General features: G+C 47.8%; 3 protein-coding genes and 1 non-coding gene across 4 annotated transcripts; 2 read left to right on the top strand and 2 right to left on the bottom strand.

Annotated features, from left to right (window-relative positions):
- The first annotated feature begins 70 nt into the window (after nt 1–70).
- Nucleotides 71–142, top strand: DEU56DRAFT_t63. Its single transcript has one exon. It is a non-coding gene; the product is annotated as a tRNA-Cys (tRNA).
- A 170-nt stretch (nt 143–312) lies between these two features.
- DEU56DRAFT_361357 (Oligosaccharyltransferase subunit Ribophorin II-domain-containing protein) lies at nt 313–1,395 on the top strand. Its single transcript, XM_041345854.1, has 4 exons — nt 313–468; nt 518–719; nt 775–1,056; nt 1,111–1,395. Exons 1-4 carry the CDS (start codon nt 350–352, stop codon nt 1,327–1,329), a joined length of 822 nt encoding a protein of 273 aa, XP_041208318.1. The 5' UTR covers nt 313–349; the 3' UTR covers nt 1,330–1,395.
- A 2,439-nt stretch (nt 1,396–3,834) lies between these two features.
- DEU56DRAFT_871520 (uncharacterized protein) lies at nt 3,835–5,273 on the bottom strand (the record flags this gene model as incomplete). The annotated part of the gene is made up of 9 exons (XM_041355703.1): nt 3,835–3,964; nt 4,010–4,155; nt 4,212–4,340; nt 4,398–4,530; nt 4,576–4,769; nt 4,852–4,939; nt 4,998–5,067; nt 5,093–5,142; nt 5,197–5,273. 9 exons carry the CDS (start codon nt 5,271–5,273, stop codon nt 3,835–3,837), a joined length of 1,017 nt encoding a protein of 338 aa, XP_041208319.1.
- Nucleotides 5,274–5,745: 472 nt separating this feature from the next.
- On the bottom strand, nt 5,746–5,919 carry DEU56DRAFT_689644 (uncharacterized protein; the record flags this gene model as incomplete). Its single annotated transcript, XM_041347097.1, has 1 exon — nt 5,746–5,919. A coding segment is annotated over one exon (174 nt), but the record flags the coding sequence as incomplete, so codon positions are not given.
- Nucleotides 5,920–18,677: the final 12,758 nt, after the last annotated feature.

Consider the following 18,677-nt stretch of genomic DNA (forward strand, 5'->3'; position numbering starts at 1 on the left):
GCGTCAAGTAAATGGATTATGTAAGTCAGCGAGGTGCTAATAAATCATTTAGGTGAACGTGCTGCATATCGACTCTATAGCTCAGTGGTAGAGCACACGATTGCAGATCGTGCGGTCCCGTGTTCGAACCACGGTGGGGTCTTATTTTTTAACGCTAAAATACTTAGACTCGATTACAACAAGTTCTTCAAGTTTTTATTCTAGAAAGTAATACTTTGAGAACCAGATTGCTTCCAGTTAACAACCCAGCTGAGTTGCTGCAGTAAGCTGAGCTTGAAGACCTGATACTTGTCGACTCGATATGTAAGACACGTCACCCAAACTGGGACTGCACACCTTAACCAAAACCATGGCATGGCAATTATCTTGGCTGCTCCTTGCAGCAACCGTCCAAGCTGCCTCTCTATCCCTTCAGTCTCCTCGTTTCACGATTAGCGCGTCAGATGCGACTCAGCTGCGCTCGGACACGTATGCTCTAATCACATCCCTGTCGTAGTATAACTCATATGCCAGACAGGCTGTCCCTCACCAAAAAACCGGAGCCTTTGACTCTTGGCGCAACTGATACCCTTAAGCTGACGTTCCAAATAACGGAGAGCGACGAGGGCAAAGGTGTCCAACCGCACCAAACGTTCCTCCGGTTCTATGACAAGGTATTAGGCGAGGAGGGCATCCAGCCTGTTCGCGTGACCCCTGGAGGAAAGGCTAAATTTGAGTTGGTACGTTACATCAGTTTGCTGCTGCAAAACGCTTTTGACTTAATCACTATTATAGAATATGATGCGCCCGCCCGCGTCCATTCCACCAACTACGGACAACGCCCTTGAGGTCTCGCTTATCCTGGGCTCCTTCGTGCACGCACCTGCACAATACGACCTTTTCGACCTCTACATACCTGCCTCCCAAACTCTCGCTGAACACCCGGATGAAGCCTCATTCCACGCCCTCCCCATCATCAAGCACACCTTCCGCCCCGAACAAAAATCACCTCCTCAGTTTATCTCTGCCGTATTTGCAGTGGCTGTATTGTCGCCTTGGCTGGTGCTGATTGGACTGGTGCGTTTCATTGCTGTCCCATTACTTGCTTGCTGACAATCTATGTTATAAAAGTGGAGTAAAATTGGCGTCAGGGTTCCCAACCTCTTTTCTATCAGCATCATGCCCTTTACCGCCCTCCTCGGCGCCTTTGAAGTGCTACTTGTCTGGTACTGGGTAGATCTCAAGCTTGGCCAGGTGCTTCTATACGGAGGTATCCTTGCCGTTCCGACTGTGTTTGCTGGTAAGCAGGCTCTGTACGCGACTGGAGAATGGAGAGCCGGTCGGAAGTAAAGTTTGCATACTTGTGACTTTGTACCGTCTCAATCCTCTGATACCTATTGTGGCTTGCCCTGTGGACAGACAACACACTTAGCGTTATGAGAGCAAGTGCAGATATCAACATCCAGGATAGGAAATGACTACTTAGAAAGGTGCTTTGCCCTTTTCGTTAAGTCGCCCTCTATCCATTTGTCCTACATAGAATTTGGTATCAGCACGGTTGAGGCCTGCTAGTGTTTGACTCGTTACTGACATCGTCGCAGATGTGCATGCGCGTTTGTTCACATTCTCAGCTCGCAGGTTAGCAAGTACGAATGTCCTGCAGCTGGTGCAAGACATGATCGATCAGGCAAACTTCGATAGTAGCATTTTCCATCTGCTCTCGATGTCCCCGGACCTCAGGCTAGAGGCCTACACTTAATGGTTATACATAATATAACACAAGCACAAGACGCTACAATGCGCGAATTGTCTATTAGTCGGAGACGAACTTCGTCTCCCCTAGGCGGACCACAGATGAATGAAGATAGTCGTTCTTTTGTTGTGCTATGAAGACAAAGGGTTTCTGTGAGTCGATTTTATCGCGTCGTCGCCTAGGATTCAATGTGGTCTCTTTGCAGTGGTATATGCACAGATAAGACCTGCGTAGAGATTCTCGATAGTCTCACTCAGCAATCCCGAGGTCATGTGGCTCGTACCGTTGCGATCACCCCCCACCTTAACTTACACTGGTGAGGGTTGCCCTCAAACTCACTCCGAACATTTTTCTGACGTGACCTAGCCGATGTTCGGCGGCATGCAGGAATAAATATCTCCCAAGTACTCAAGAAGACCTAACTGAGGTCAATTTCACAACGAGGGAGGACGCGCAGCATGTCCAATCGATGTCTGACACCGCGAGGAAAGGCAGACCAGCCATCACTCATGCAATCAACAAATATTTGGTCTATCGAGCATGGGAGCTCGCTTCTGCTGCGACCTCCCACAGGGGGTGGAGTGCAGCTGCGTAACCTCACGAGACAATATCAATATACATCGCAATCGCGCGCGACTTTGCCAAATGCGACCACTACGCCGAGAGTCGGCGCAAGGATGATACCAAGCTCAGGCACACTAGCGACATCCCCGGAGAGACCATAGCAGGGTTGATGAGGGTTGATGGCGGCCAACACTAGGGCTAATCACAACGGTGTCTTCACCACAGAAGTCCGACACCCAGTGGGGTTCCAAAACTCGATGCATCAATTTACATGGGATATACGCGATATACCGTTCACGAGCTCACTTTGCTCATTTATGCGGACAACCAGCTTCCGTACACAGACCGGTCGCGAATTCAAAACCATTCGTCGTTCCTAGTGATATAGGCTTAAAAAGTCCCAAATGAAAGATGGGAACGAGGCACGCACTCGTTACTACGCCGCACTAGACTCGCTTGTAATGTAGTTGCGTCTTTCATCATTTCTTGGCTGACTTGGCAGCTTGAGGCAGCATGTGCGTTTTTCCCGGAGGGCTACTTAATCGCGGACAAGAGGTCATGTTTCACCTCGAACCCGTTCATCATCCTGCACCCATTTGACCTTCACCGAGATCCATCAGACCGCAAGGGTGACAGTTCTGGTAGTGTCAGCTATGGTTAACACCACTACTACGGCGGGTCTCATTGGCGTTGTTCTTCTGGCTCGCCACGGCGATAGAACAGAATATTACCAAGAACCCAATACGTTCAACTCCCATCAGACATTCAATGACGAAATGGTATTGGTATATAAAGAATTATATTGAGTAAAATCCACGCAATAAGTGCAACAATGATATGTCACATTATTTAGTCTTACATTGTAGGATAGGCATGGCAGAACTTGCCAAATATGCAAGGATGAGAATTCACTTGTCAAGGCGTCATCAAAGGAACATAGATTGCTAATGTAAATCTAGTGTTACAATTGTGACACATACATGGACTGCGCTCCCTCTAATTATAATGGATGCTTGCCCTGACGGAATTCATAAACATCACCATGGTGACAGGGATTTCAGTGTAACGTCTGGATGGCAGGACAGGCAAGCTTCGCAATTGTGACGCCTCATCAACTCTAGTGACTAAGTATATAATGAATGCTTGTTTTTATGTATCATATGAATCACACCAAAAAGACAAGTGTTGCACGGGTGTGTCCAATTGATATCGTTCTTACAAGTACCGCCCACAAATACACTTGTGATCAGCAGCGTGATCAATGGTGAATTTGGAGCAAGAGTCTCGAAATAATGCATACTATATCTGTAGTGACAGACTGATAACATAGCTTACCAAGATGCTACCATCACAACATGAATACCTCGATTGCTACCTTTGATAAAGATATACAAAGATGAAGTATTTACTATGACTTACTTTCAGTCCGGAGGCTGGGTATAATCTCTGTCTTACAAGCAACTTTTATGTGTGGTTGAAGTATCACTGAACATTCTCTAGTAACGAGGTACAATCAACTATCATGCGCCGACGGTATGCTACACACTGCCGCCGTCACCATCAGGCACTGAAACCACATTCATTCGTGCTCGCCTCTCCCGAATTCTCGCCAATGCACTATTCTTTACGAGGGGACGTTGAGCGGTCGAGAATGAAGGGAAAACTTGCCTAGAAAATGTGAGAATCAGCCGAATAAAACGAGTCATCAATCACCTGTTCCACCATACGGTAAGGTCATCCACTTCTTGCTTCTCGTCCGGGTCTTCGAAAATATCTAAAATGGAATTGTAGAACCTTTCCGAGTCGGTGACTGTATCTGTACGCGAAAACACAGGCGATGAGGTGAGCGCGAATCGAATCTGGAATGAATATTCTTCGTTGAGTAAAAATGTATAGATCCAAAGCGTAGACAAACCTGCGTTGAAATATATGCGATGGAGGGCAGTGTGACTCGGGTCATTCCATGAATCCTAGCGTTACCTGAACGAGTTGCCTTTGGTTCTTTGTCCACAGAACTGGGGGACGTGAAGACGTATCTGTATGCCTAAGAGTCTAGTTGAGAACAAAGAAATCTGAAAGCAACACAAAATACAAATCTTACACAAACTAGCAAGGCGCTTCGAAACAGACCATTCCATGGATCCTCGGGATCATAATGGTAGTCTGCGTACAAGAATAACGGCCACTGGTCTCCAGTCACGATGATCTCACCACTCTTTAGTTTAGCTTTCGTCCTGCATTCAATTAGTAATGGTGCCAAGGAAATAGATGCCACGCACTCAGAGTTAGACCAGTCGAGGCCAGCAGGACAAAGTAGTGCGCCTGTCCGTTCGTGGTGAAAACCTCGGTCGACTTTCACGTTGCGAGCGAGAGGAGGAATGAGATTTTGTCCCTTTGGGGTAATCCAATCGAGGACACTGCCTTTGAGACTTTTTGTATCATCACCCCTTGCTCCAGATGCGCCTTTGGTGAGCTGACGCAGTATATGAGATAAGCGGTTAACTTTAAAGACATAGGAAAGCGAGATACTTGCCAGCTCTGCAACAGGCGTCAACCTCATCATCTCCGCCCTGCATCAAACGCTCTTCCAGGCCTGCGACAGACTTGAGAAGTTCCTGAAAAACACGATGCTCGCGTCGTTCCCTTTGAATACACACGCGATTAAATGGGCTGGACACAACTCCGCAGGAAAGTAAAATACTCGGCTGTGAAGTTTTCCTCCGGAGTGTCGGCTAATTCTCCCATCCGTAAGATTCCGTTTGTGAGAAGCGCTTGGAAGTTGCAAAGAGCGTGAACCTGTTCGCCCGAAATGACGACCGTAATGAACCAACGGATCCGTCGCACTGCTGTTGAATATCGTTGTAATGAGCATTATTTCCCGAAAATATCATGTCACTCACGGCCTTTTCCTGGGCCCCAGTTGTAGGGCATCAACCGGTTTACGACGTTGGCCGCAAGACTGCTGGTCCTCTGACATGGCAGGTGCAATAACTGTAAGATGAGAAACAATTTGAACTATGGCCGCGACTATAAATTCCTTTTGCTGCAATGTTTGCTGTAGTTTGAGTGGGCGACTGTGAATCTGTTTTAGGAATTCAACGACCTACCGTCAATTACGGAAGTACAGCCTAAAGCCGAAGCGCTCAAGTGAGCGTTACAGATAATTGTGAGCCGGGCCTGCATAGATGGTTCAGGCTTAGCCAGGGTTTGTCGCCAGAAAAAAATAAATCGTGCCGTCATATATTTGCTGCAGTTTGAGTGGGCGACTGTGAATCTGTTTTAGGAATTTAATGGCCTACTGTCAATTACGGAAGTACAGCCGAAGCGCTTGAGTGAGCGTCACAGAAAATTGTGAGCTGGGCCTTGTCCTTGGGAAGACTGTTGCATGTGCGGATCACATAATCCACACCATTCTTCCCTGCTGTGATGCTGCAAAGATAGGTGGAAAGCTGAACAGATTCGCGGATGTCGGTAGCAGTGCGTATGCGTCTGTAGCGCCTGGTCAATGCATCGGTGAGATGACAGAGGGATAATGTGTGATCGGGGTGGCCCTGCGGACGCAATGCAAGGGCGTCGCGAAGGAGAGAAACCATGGAGTCGATGTCTTGACCATGGGGTTTCCAATATAGCCTTCAAGGCGGGCCCACGCGAGGTTGGTGAGAGCCACTGCATGGTCAGGATAGTCGACCGGGCACTGTGCCAGAACCAGCTGAAAACGCTCTACAACATCATTCAGATCAGAGACCGTCTTGCTTGTCACGTACTTGGAAAATCGTACGTGGCCCTCATCTGTGGCTTGAGAAATCTCGCAGTCTACGATTTCAGGCTACCGATGAAATTGTCACCATGTTATGCAGATTCGTATCGAGTTGTCCGTTCGAAGTGCTAGAGTACATTTGGTTTGCGTATGGACTCGGAGATAGGCTGGAGAGGTGACGCAAGGGGTTCGGGACGGAGACTCGAAGCAGGATGGTTCAAGGCCACAGTAGTGGTACTAACGCCAAAATAATTGCCATTTACGGCTAATTCGGCCCGGCCTTGAGGTCGGACATTGGACGAGCGAGGGTATTGTGGGTATGATGAAGAAAACAGAGGAGAAGGAAAAGGCTTGCCACTCAGGAGTCAGCAGCCCTCAGTGGTATAATCTCCGGCAAGTTATTCACAACAACGTGATTGAAATGTAGTAAGTAGTACATGCACAAAAACGAGATAACAACAAGCAGGATCGAAAATGATCATATGACAGGGATGGAACAGCCAACTGAAGTCTTTGCGCGGTTATCCTTGACGCTGATGCCTCGTTGTTTGTTCACAAGGCTCATTGCTTGTGTGCTGTGCACATGAGGTCGAGTGACTTAACCAATTGAATCGAATCTACTTACAGGTCTTGCAGCCACCCGTTCACGCCATCCCGAGTGTCGATCCATGTATTTAGCTCACGTGCGAACGAGTCCGTGTTCGCAGTCAGGCGGAAGGCCTTTAGGAGATCTAGCTGCTTTGCTATTTCCCTCTCCAATACGTCAGATGAGATTGAGGTCCATGGGCATTCGGGAAGTCGACGCTTGAAGTAAACAAGATACTGTGGAAAGGGATGGGAGTCTGTTTTCAAATTGCAGACGTCACGCACCGTTCCGCAAGCGCTGGCTAACAAATTCTCGGGAAGTGTCTTGTAGCTGTCGGGGTAGATATCCAATAGCGCCTTCTTATAATTTCTGGGTGGTTGCAAAATGCGAAGTGCCAGAATTATCAGGATTGGCATCCGACGATAATATTTCTGTAAGACGGAAATCAGTAACATCATCATATAATTTCAATGAGAATCCATACCCCAGAGGAACAGCGGGTAAACATAGCGGATGTAACTTCACCGTCCCAAACCGTCAGACCGGTGAGGTGAGTGATATACGGTACAACCGTGTCTTTGTCATAGTCTTTCAAACAATATCCACCCACATTTTTCCTCTCCGGCTCTTCAGCAAGACTTTTACAAATCTCCTTCAACGTTCTGATGAAATTGGCCCGCTCTTGGTATACCTGTAGGTGTGCATTGCAGTCATGCAAACTTCAACAGGGCCAAAACGTACCATGGCAATTACCTCGTCAGATAACATGTATAAGGGTTTGAATGTTGCGATGTCGCCTTGTATACACTTGAGGCCTGCCAACAGGTAAGTAAATCGAGACACATGGCCTACTCTTGTTTGTGCCTACCTAGCTCGACCGGACGGCGGGTATGGTTTGCGAATGTCACCATTTCGACGATATAATCCTTACAGCTCGCACGAAACGAGTGCTCTTCCATGCCGTGAGTAATCAAGCGCTGCTTGGCACGGATCATGGCATCACGAATGCACATATATGCCGCAGGAAAGGTCGCTTTGATATAATCTTTGCTGTATTGGATATCCTTGGCAAAGACGACCGGGTCGCAAAGCACATAGTTCGGTGCCACAGCGCCGTTCGGTGAAGCGATGTCGGTGTATTCCGACTCTATCCCTACTGCAGGAACCGGGTAAGGTAACCCCACGTTCGCTGCAGCAGGGACTGAAGGTGGTATGTCAAACGCTGATGTATCCGCGCCTGTCCACTCGCCAGCCAGCGAGCTCCTGGTAAAGACATCATCATCGAAAGATGTGCTATTATACTCAGCGTTGTCAATCCACGTCGCAACTTCGTCAAACCGAATCGGAGCATCATTCAACTGAGAGTCAGCCAGGGAGGCATGATGATCCATGAGGGGGGCACCAGGATCCATGAGGACGATATCGCCCCCTAGCTCAGCGAACTTCTGCCGAAAGGTCAACGTCTGGTCCCCGGCGCGATATATTGTATACGCACTTGAATCACGGGCCGTACGGTGAGATCGCCCTCATCCGAACAGACACAAAGTTGCCTCCAGCCATTTGGAACAATGAATTGCTAGTGAAACGTAAGCGGAGAGTTAATGAGCCCCAACCGACGAAAGCACTTACTGGTAGATTTGGTTGCTTGCGCATATCCTGTAGAGAGATTTAGTGATACTTTGGCAGACTCGAGAATCCCGAGAGTCGGGATATAGTTTACCATGTATACGGGTTCATATCCGAGTCCATTCCCTATATTCAGGAACGACACATTTTCTTGCAAAGGTAGCACATAAGCCACCTTGAGGAAAGTCCCCTCGAGAGTTTCAACTGCGTGTGGCTAGAATCGCCATGTGTCAGCCTAGAACACGTCCAAAGTTGAAAACCTACCGAACCACTTACAAACCACTCAAAGATACTTGCGTCCCCCCCAGCTGTTGGAGGACTGTAAATGTGGCCTATTAGAACCCGCGGTAAGGACATTATGGAAGAAGGACAACGAAAATACTTCAGATAATGAGTCTGTGTGGCGGTCAGTAGGCACCTTTTGGATGAGTTTATAAAGCCTTACCTAGAGGTCACATCGCTCGTTGTATTTTACGTCGAAGATTAACACGATTACCAAGTAATTTCTAGAACGTCGTCCCAATATCAGTGTGGATTGAATCGTCAGGGTTCAGCTTATCGACTCGAGGCAAATTCGTGATCGATCGGCGCGACCACTCACCCCATTTTCGCGGAGTCACTTAATTAATTTCGGTGGATTTTGATCACGTTCAAGTATCAATATCAAATCGATGACTCACGTTTGGCGGAGATTGAACTAATCAGACACGCTGACCATGGCGATCAGCCGTTGACAGGTTCGTGACACATTCACTGTTCAACGTTCAAGTTCAACGTCGGCGCAAATGAAAAATCTGGTTTGCCGGTCATTCTCGGTTTGCCGGTCATTCTCGTTTGCCGATCATTTTCGTTTGCGGGTCATTCTCGTTTGCCAGTCATTCCCGTTTGCGGGTCGAGCCTGAGAGCATCTGACAAATAGTCATCATATTAAGACGGTAAGTACTGGATTTGATGAGCCTACAACCAACTGTTCCACGAAGGACTGCAGCCTCTACTGGTAGATTTGACGCGGAGGCTGCCAGGTCGACACTATACTAAGTGTGTGCGAGTTTCGGATCCAGTAGTACTGTATCGGTGATAATAAGAGCAGGTCCAACCAACATTAAACAAAAATTGTCCATTGAACCATGACCTCCACTATGAACCCTGCATCTCTCATCCCTGATTGCCATCAAGTCGACTCACATACTCTTCACCACGATGACCCAAGAGCTAATGTCGTGAATCGTTGTGCGGACTGGCGTGGCAACGTCCTACAACCTCAGGACGCATACCCTTCTCCACGTTCCAATAAAACCGTGTTGCAAGAGCCGTCATCTGTAGGTGGCATTATTGCACATCATGTAAAACGACTAAATAATAACCAACCAGATGGACGTCTTTTGTCTTCCTCCATTCTGGGAGACCACTCGCGATAGTGATCTCACTATCCGCCTCATCAGTGCTCAGCGCTCGGAGCGTCGGGCAGAGAGCCGACTTATCCAGAGACGCCTGAGACGCATCATGATCGAACATGAATTATACAATCAAATGGACCAACATATAGGGCGAAGACTGCACAAAGCTGACATCAGTGTTGGTGTTTCACGCGGTGTGTTGCGAGTGTCTGGCCTTGCAGGCAAGACATTCGATGGTGCAGATAGTGACCATTCAAGTGTATTCCATGATTCAGATGCAGAATCATCCCCTTGAAACTTGTTGCGTGCCTTGTCGGTTCCATCATACTGAATATATGTACAATGGCTCCCGCTGGATGGTTCTATACGCGTTGTACGGGTAGCTAGCTTTTCTTTTTTTTGCCTCCTTGAAGCGATATATATCATGATATATATATGTTATACGCAGCGCTCCCCTTCGTACTACTAGTGCTTGTTTCACTAGTAATAGTGGAAATACAATTTATACGGTTGCTCTATGTCAATGATCCTCGCTGTCAGCACTCTCATATCACCCGTAAGTACGTGGATGTGCTGTGCAAGTCCTTTGCTGTGTACAGACTCGGACTTGGCGCGAGCCTGGTTCAGATGAGCAACATCGCGGAGAGCCAACAGCGGGTTAGTACGCATCGCAGATTTTCTGCAGGACTCTCGCTCCTGCGCAGCAACACGTTCCTCGTTGCGGTGATCGACTTCTAGTGCTATCTGTCGGGTACTTTGGGCATGCAAAACTCAGCTACGAGAACAAGTCTGTATTTGCACCAGTGACCAGACGACATTTCGACATCTAGTCATCTCGTTAGCTAGCAACAATGGACTGCAGCGTTTCGTTCAAGCCAGAGGCAAATACTGCTGGGTGAATCAGGTGAGTACTTACACCGGGAGGTCTGTCGTGAGTCACGACCACCACCATAGTGGGAGACGATGAGCGTCGAGAGGTTGTTTTTTGAAGCAGGCCCGGATCAGTAGTCGCAGTGATATAAGAGTGAAAATGCGAGGCGCGCAGCTACGTAGCATCGTTACAGTGTTAATCATTGTCAAGCTTCTGCGGTAAGATCGATAACCTCAGCTGTGTTTCCTCTCTTTGTGTTTCCCACACAGTCATGACGTTCGAACATTCGCCTTGTCATGATCAGGTTGCAGCCATTACACCGTGTGAGAAAATGATGGAATTCGGCTTCTGTGAGACCAGGCCGGGAGAAGGAGTCCAGCTTCAGAAGCATGTCGATGACTTGGTGAGTTTCATTTCGTCGAAGCTGGCGCTTTTGGATGATATCCTCTGGTTTGATGTCTATGGACAAATCCTATGGTATCACTTTGCCGTGCACAGTCACAACTTGTTCGAGCACATACCATTCCCATCAAGAAATACGATTTCCCGCGGCCTGGCCTCGTCAGAGTCTGTTATCAAGCCCATCAGTACATCATAATGAGACTAACGGTCATCACCGTAACAGGATATATCTCACTGCGTCTTGGGTACTGCTTGGTGGGCAACTCGGATGAATTGCGGATTTGTTCAATGAAAACTATTTAATAGAGTGGTTCAGCATCGATCAACAACTCGAACTTCCTGCGGCTACGCAGCCAAGGGTAACTTACCGACATAACCGCATTTGCTCATTGCGCAACAGGCCACGTACTCCCCTACATGTGGTCCCCGTGTTAATACAGTTATAGCTGCCTCGTGATGGTTACTAGTGTCGTCGTCGTCGTCGTCGTCTATGAACGCACATAGGCATCGTGGGCCTCGGAATTGATGAGACCTTCGATGCGCTGCGAGGTCAGAAGGAACTACACGCTCTCCATCGTCGTTAACTGGCCTGGATCCAAAAACAAGGTAAGATCTTCGAGGATATCTTGTACTTTGAGTTGGCTAACGTACCAATACCATACGCGCAGTTCTCTGGTCTCATCTAATTCGAGCACTGCATTCTTCCTGTTACCGGCTCGGGTTGCAAGCTTCGCTCGCTGACACTCTTGTCGAAGTCTGTCAGCTGCAACGTTGGCCTGGGTCTGTACGCGATCAGGAGCCATATTATGCCAACCGCAGATTCGTCTTGTGCAACTCGACATACCGTCCTCGTCCTTTTATACCATTTTTATGTGAGTACTAACTTGTTAGGTTCGGGTTTTATGTAATTCAGCGCCTTCAGTGACTGGGACATTCAATATTGAACGCGATTACATGACATTTGTGCGTCGTTTAGTTTTTGTCTATTTCCTAACTGGTATATCTAGCACTAGACCTCCATTTACGTTGACAGTTCAAAGCTTTCAGGGTGGGCTCCCTTCCGTACATACTTGAACGTCATGTCATGTCACGCGCTCGGCTGCATTAGTATATGAGTCGACGCACACTGACACTCGGTGAGCGTTGTTCAGTTTGAACTTTAGGGTTTCAAGCTAACTACTACTGTGACCGGCAGTCGCGGTGGACGACTTTGATCTAACTCTCGAATAATTCAAGGATTGAACCCTTGATCTTAAATCGCTGACAAAATTAAACCCGTTGGAACACACTGCCGGGCCAGTAAAGCTGCTTGTCACTTAACGCATATTCCTAGTCTCACACCCTCACACTCGAAAATGGACGGATCCTTACCAGCTTCCGAGTCGTCCTCTATGAACCTGGCAGGATACTCGACTGTTTGCCAGTGCACTTGCGGACGAAGCTTCGCGCAACTCAACGCATACGCAAACCATCAAAGGACATGTAAAAAGCGGAAGAAGCACCTTTCGAATGCGCTAGCAAAGGCCAAAGAGGTATGGAATACAAGAAAAAGGCCATGTAGAGAAGACAACCGTGACGAGCTATCTGGGTTTGCTCCTCTGACCATTGCCCATAATGCAGAAACTTGGAGTTCGCGAGCAGGAGAAAGTGGGGTACACCCACGGCTGGATCATGAATTTGCCGGCTCAGAGTTCACTTCTGATCAGGCTACTTTCAGTGGAGAAGAACGCAATGTGAGTATCCAACATTACCAAATCTTATTTATACCTGAATGGTCTGTTAGTATGGGTGCAATCCTCTAGAGTCTTCGCAAGCGGTTGAAGATCTACGGTCGCTCGCTGAGCGTCGCCCACGACGCATCAATCGTCGACTTCCTGCACGGTTTCGAGATATCCTTCCTCAACCCCCACCCATGACCGAGCCAGCCCCGTCACCAGCCGCAGATCTCCCGCCCGCATCGGAGACAAGTGCACTGTTGTCTCGCACGCTTCGTTTCTTCCAGACGCTTCCTAATGTGTTCGGACTTTCACGTCGGTATTACGGCAATCGCTCGCCAACTCACGACCCAGAGGAGCTTACAACTCTAGAACACCTCACTCTGACGCATTCCGAGTCAGACCAAGATTTTAGCACGCCTGCTCGTGTAATACCTAATGACAGCATAGAAGCCCTGGATGCTTTCCATCCATATCCAAACAAGTCGTCGTTTCTCCTCGGTGATTGGTTTTGGAACGGGGGTATCCAGAAGTCACAAAAGAGCTTCAAGGAACTATTACGGATAATCGGTGACACCGAGTTTCGATCCGAAGACATCCGTGCTACGCGCTGGAATTTGATCAACAATCGACTTGGATCTAGCGCGGGCGATGTAGAGGCGCACGATAATGTGCCCTTCGAAGGTGCTGGGTGGAAGAAGACCGCAGTAAACATCCAGGTACCCATTCACAGACGCGCAGAAAACCCAGGTGTCCACGACTATCTCACCACCGATTTACATCATCGGTCGCTCGTGTCCGTCATCCAGGAAAAACTTGCAAACGAAAAGCACGACGAACTATTCCATTATCAGCCCTATGAACTACTCTGGAATCGCGGAGAGTCTGACAAACCCATTCGTGTTCATGGAGAACTGTACAACTCCGAGGCTTTTATTCAGGCGCACCGTGAAGTCCAAGAGTCTCCAGCGGAGCCTGGGTGTGATCTAGAGCGCATCGTTGTTGCTCTTATGTTTTGGTCAGACTCGACCCATCTGACTTCCTTTGGTAATTCCAAACTCTGGCCTTGCTACATGTTTTTCGGCAATGAATCCAAATATAGACGATGCAAGCCTTCTTGCCGTTTATGTAGTCATGTCGCCTACTTCAACCATGTACGTGCCTAGTTCTGACCTTTTCATACTCACGCATTCATTATCTTCAAGCTTCCGGATAGTTTCAAGGATTTCGCTACGAGGCACTTCGGTGGGAAAGGTCCCAGTGCCGACTTTATCGCACATTGCCACAGGGAACTTTATCATGCTCAGTGGAAGATTCTACTCGATGACGAGTTTATAGAAGCCTGCAAGCACGGGATCGTGATACGCTGTTGTGACGGAATTGAGCGTCGATTTTACCCTCGAATACTCACGTATTCTGCTGACTATCCAGAAAAGTGAGTCGAATTTTATGCTTAGAAGGTCAACTACATTGCTTTCCATCCTATTATCAGGGCATTGCTAGCTACAATACGGAATCTTGGTGGGTGTCCATGCCCCCGGTGCCTCATCCCGAAATCCCGCATTCAGAATCTGGGCATGTCCCTCGACATCAAACAACGCCAGACTCTTGCGCGCATAGACAATGATGCCCGGCAAAGTAAAGTCACGGTTTCGCGGTCACATATCTATGATCTTGGTTATGGTATTCGCAGTACTGCTGTTGAAAACCTACTGAAAGAGCACTCGTTGGTGCCGACTACTGTATGTTCGCTTCATCATTACTGAATTTATACGAGTATCAACCATGATCTTCCAGAACGCATTCTCAGAGAAACTCGGATGCCTCGGCTTCAATTTGTTCATCATGTTGGTCGTAGACCTCATGCATGAATTTGAACTCGGCGTCTGGAAAGCGCTGTTTGTCCACCTGATACGCATTCTCAGTTCTGCTTGCGCAGGCGATGAATTGGTGAATGAACTCGATCGTCGGTATGTTTTGTTAAATACACCCGACGTAGGTTGTCTAACTAATGGAGGACACAAGCTACAGACTCACTCCTACCTTTGGCCGCGACACTATCCGAAAATTTGCTTCGAACGCTTCCGAAATGAAGAAGATGGCTGCTCGGGACTTCGAGGACCTTCTTCAGGTCAGATTCTGTATTCTTTTCAACTATTTTCCTTGACTCATACCCATTTAATTAGTGCACCATCCCCGTATTTGATGACCTCCTTCCAGAGCCGCACAATACAAATGTTTTGACTCTGCTTCGTACCTGTGCACGCTGGCACGCTCTCGCGAAGCTGCGCATGCACACCGACGAGACCCTCGACCTCCTCGACACTACCACTGCCGCGCTCGGAAAGCAGCTTCGTCATTTTCAGAACCATACTTGTGCGGCGTTCAAGACTCGGGAACTAAAACAGGAAGTGGAACGTCGCCAGCGCCGGCAGTCACGTCACGGTGCTGGCAATGGAGAGGCAACGACGTCGACACATCAGTCATCTCGGCGAACAAAGAAGTTTAATCTTCAAACGTACAAGTTACACGCCCTGGGTGATTATTCTACCTCGATACGCACCTTTGGCACGACAGACTCGTATAGCACTGAACCGGTGAGCAGAAACATCGTGATCATATTGCCGGTCATGTTTAATTCCTTGTGCATTATAGGGAGAGTTAGAACACCGCACGTCGAAAGCAAGGTATCATAGAACGGACCGAAAAGAATTTGTCAAACAGATCGCCAGCATCGAACGGCGCGAGGCCCGTATACATCGCATTCGTGACAAACAGTCACCGCACAGTACGGTGATCGACGAAGAAGTCGCTACATCACCTGAGGCTCGTTTCCACGTCGGGAAATCTCAAAATTATCCCGAGAACATTCCGCTATTTCTCCAAAGGCACCTGGGCGATCCTGCAATCAAAGTGAGTGCCACATAATCGTGAAGTTAGTTTGAATGAAACACGGTGCTGATTCTGAGTAACAGGACTTTTTACCCAAGCTTCAGCACTTTCTCCTCGCCAAGATCAAGGATATCTTAGCCAAAGAAAATGGTCCTTCACACACCAACAGTTCCGCTGCTATTTCGGCGCCAGGAGTTTACCCGGCATGCTCAGACTCAGAAGTCCGTGTTTTTATCAAGGCTGATCGCATGTACAGACACAACTTGATGCGGCTTAACTACACGACATACGATGTCCGCCGAGCGCAGGACATCATCAATCCATCGACATCGCATTGTAATGTCATGCTTGTGGGCCAAGCCAGCAGGGACTCAACTGTCGGTGAACAACATCCTTATTTATACGCTCGCGTGCTTGGCATTTATCATGTCAATGTCACTTATATTGGTCCTGGCATGATCAACTACAACTCGCAACGAATCGACTTCCTTTGGGTGCGCTGGTATCAACATGTAGATGTTGATGAAGGCTCGAGCCGGCGCACATCTTTAGATCGTATCCACTTCCCTCCTATGGCAGAACCAGACACGTTTGGGTTTGTTGACCCTGATGATGTTCTTAGATCTTGCCATGTTATTCCGCAATTCGCTCAAGGCCTGCGGCATTTGGATGGCAGGGGCGTTTCCCATTGTGCCCAGGATAAGCTTGACTGGAAGTTCTATTATATCAATTGGTGCGTCTAATATTGCTACCTAAATGAAACTCCCCTGACGCAACAACTTAGCTTTGTAGACCGTGACATGTTCATGCGTTATCAATGGGGGTTAGGAGTCGGGCACACGTATACGCACGCTAGCCACAAAGATACCGACACAACCACAAATTTTGGCCTTGAAGGGGAGGAAGTTGATTTTGACCAAAATCGGGGTATTTCTGGCTCAGGCTCGGATGGTGAAGCGTCTGACTCAGACTTGGGATCTGATTCAGATGAAGACTGTGATGAGGAGTATAGTGATAACGACTCCACCCTCGACTATGAAAACTAGGCCAGTTATTGGTAGGAAGGCGGAACAACGGAGCTCGACTGAATTCATGTACTACTAGTTACTTGCACATAATGGTTTTTTTGTCAAAGTTGTCACGAGTTTCTTCAGAAGCGCTTCTATTAATAACACTTATCGATGACTCGAACTTGTTGACAGCTGTTGATAGTTTGCCCTGCGGCACTGGCTGCCTCCCGCAGCGCTCAGGCTGTATCATATACAACAACCAGTCTTTCGCACAAGATTGCTGCAAGATCAAGATCAATATGGGACTCGTCTCTGGTGCAGAGGTATGTTGTTCAAGTTATTCCAAATACTCCTACCTTATCGTGGTCAATCCGACAGATCGATAAGAGTTATCATTGAACTTGAACGCAATGGGTTGTAGGGTGCAAGAAACATCGATTAAAAATCTACTCCGACCCTGGACAGAGAGCGTGGACTGTTCCAGTATTGTGATAATCTTCGATGCAAAGCATAAAATGAAGGGTGTAAATTGTAGGTGGGGTCTCATCTGAGAGATGGCTACTGACTGCCCACACAGACTCATCATCTGAAAGATTATTGTTGACCTTCCTCTATAATGTCCTTGCAAGTTCGAATAGGCTACATTTACAGTCCAACAGCTGGGAAGGATTCAAGTATCTTTGACTGGTCTCCAAGCACTGGCAGCGCTTGATTGCTCACGACATGGAAGAGAATTCATTTCGAGCAAAACTCTCGATAGGCCACGTTTACAGTCGTCCAACAGCTGGGTGGTTGCGCCGATCGATCACGAATTTGCCTCGAGTCGATAAGCTGAACCCTGACGACTCAATCCACACTGATATTGGGACGACTTCTAGAAATTACTGGGCATCTTCGACGTAAAATACAGTGAGCGATGTGACCTCTAGGTAAGGCTTTAAAAGCTCATCCGAAAGATGCATACTGACCGCCACACAGACTCATTTTTTGAAGTATTTTCGTTGTTCTTCTTCCATAATGTCCTTACCGCGGGTTCTAATAGGCCACGTTTATAGTCCTCCGACAGCTGGGAAGGACGCAAGTATCTTTGAGTGGTTTGTAAGTGGTTCGGTAAGTTTTCACCTTTGGACGTGTTCTAGGCTGACACATGGCGATTCTAGCCATACGCACTTGAAACTCTCGAGGGGACTTTCCTCAAGGTGGCTTTGCAAGAAAATGTGCTGATCCTTAGAACGGAGAAATACGAACCCGTATACATGGTAAGCTATATCCCGACTCTCGGGATTCTCGAGTCTGTCAAAGTATCACTAAATTCCTTCACAGGATATGCGCAAGCAACCAAATCTACCAGTAAGTGCTTTCGTCCCGATATTGCTTTACCGAACGGCGCTGTGACACCGAACTATGTGCTTTGCGACCCGGTCGTCTTTGCCTCTCAATTTACTTACCTGTTGGCAGGCCTCAAGTGTATACAAGGCGACATCGCAACATTCAAACCCTTATACATGTTATCTGACGAGGTAATTGCCATGGTACGTTTTGGCCCTGTTGGAGTTTGCATGACTGCAATGCACACCTACAGGTGTACCAAGAGCGGGCCAGATTCATCAGAACGTTGAAGGAGATTTGTAAAAGTCTTGCTGAAGAGCCGGAGAAGAAAAATATGGGTGGATATTGTTTGAAAGACTATAACAAGGACCCGGTTGTACCGTATATCACTCAACTCACCGGTCTGACGGTTTGGGACGGTGAAGTTACATCCGCTATGTTTACCCGCTGTTCCTCTGGGGTATGGATTCTCATTGAAATTATATGATTATGTTACTGATTTCCGTCTTACAGAAATATTATCGTCGGATGCCAATCCTGATGATTCTGGCACTTCGCATTTTGCAACCACCCAGAAATTATAAGAAGGCGCTATTGGATATCTACCCCGACAGCTACAAGACACTTCCCGAGAATTTGTTAGCCAGCGCTTGCGGAACGGTGCGTGACGTCTGCAATTTGAAAACAGACTCCCATCCCTTTCCACAGTATCTTGTTTACTTCAAGCGTCGACTTCCCGAATGCCCATGGACCTCAATGATTTTATCTGACGTATTGGAGAGGGAAATAGCAGACC

The sequence above is a fragment of the Suillus clintonianus genome, assembly GCF_016758775.1.
Source record: "Suillus clintonianus strain FC179 chromosome Unknown DEU56scaffold_37, whole genome shotgun sequence".
NCBI lineage: Eukaryota > Fungi > Basidiomycota > Agaricomycetes > Boletales > Suillaceae > Suillus > Suillus clintonianus.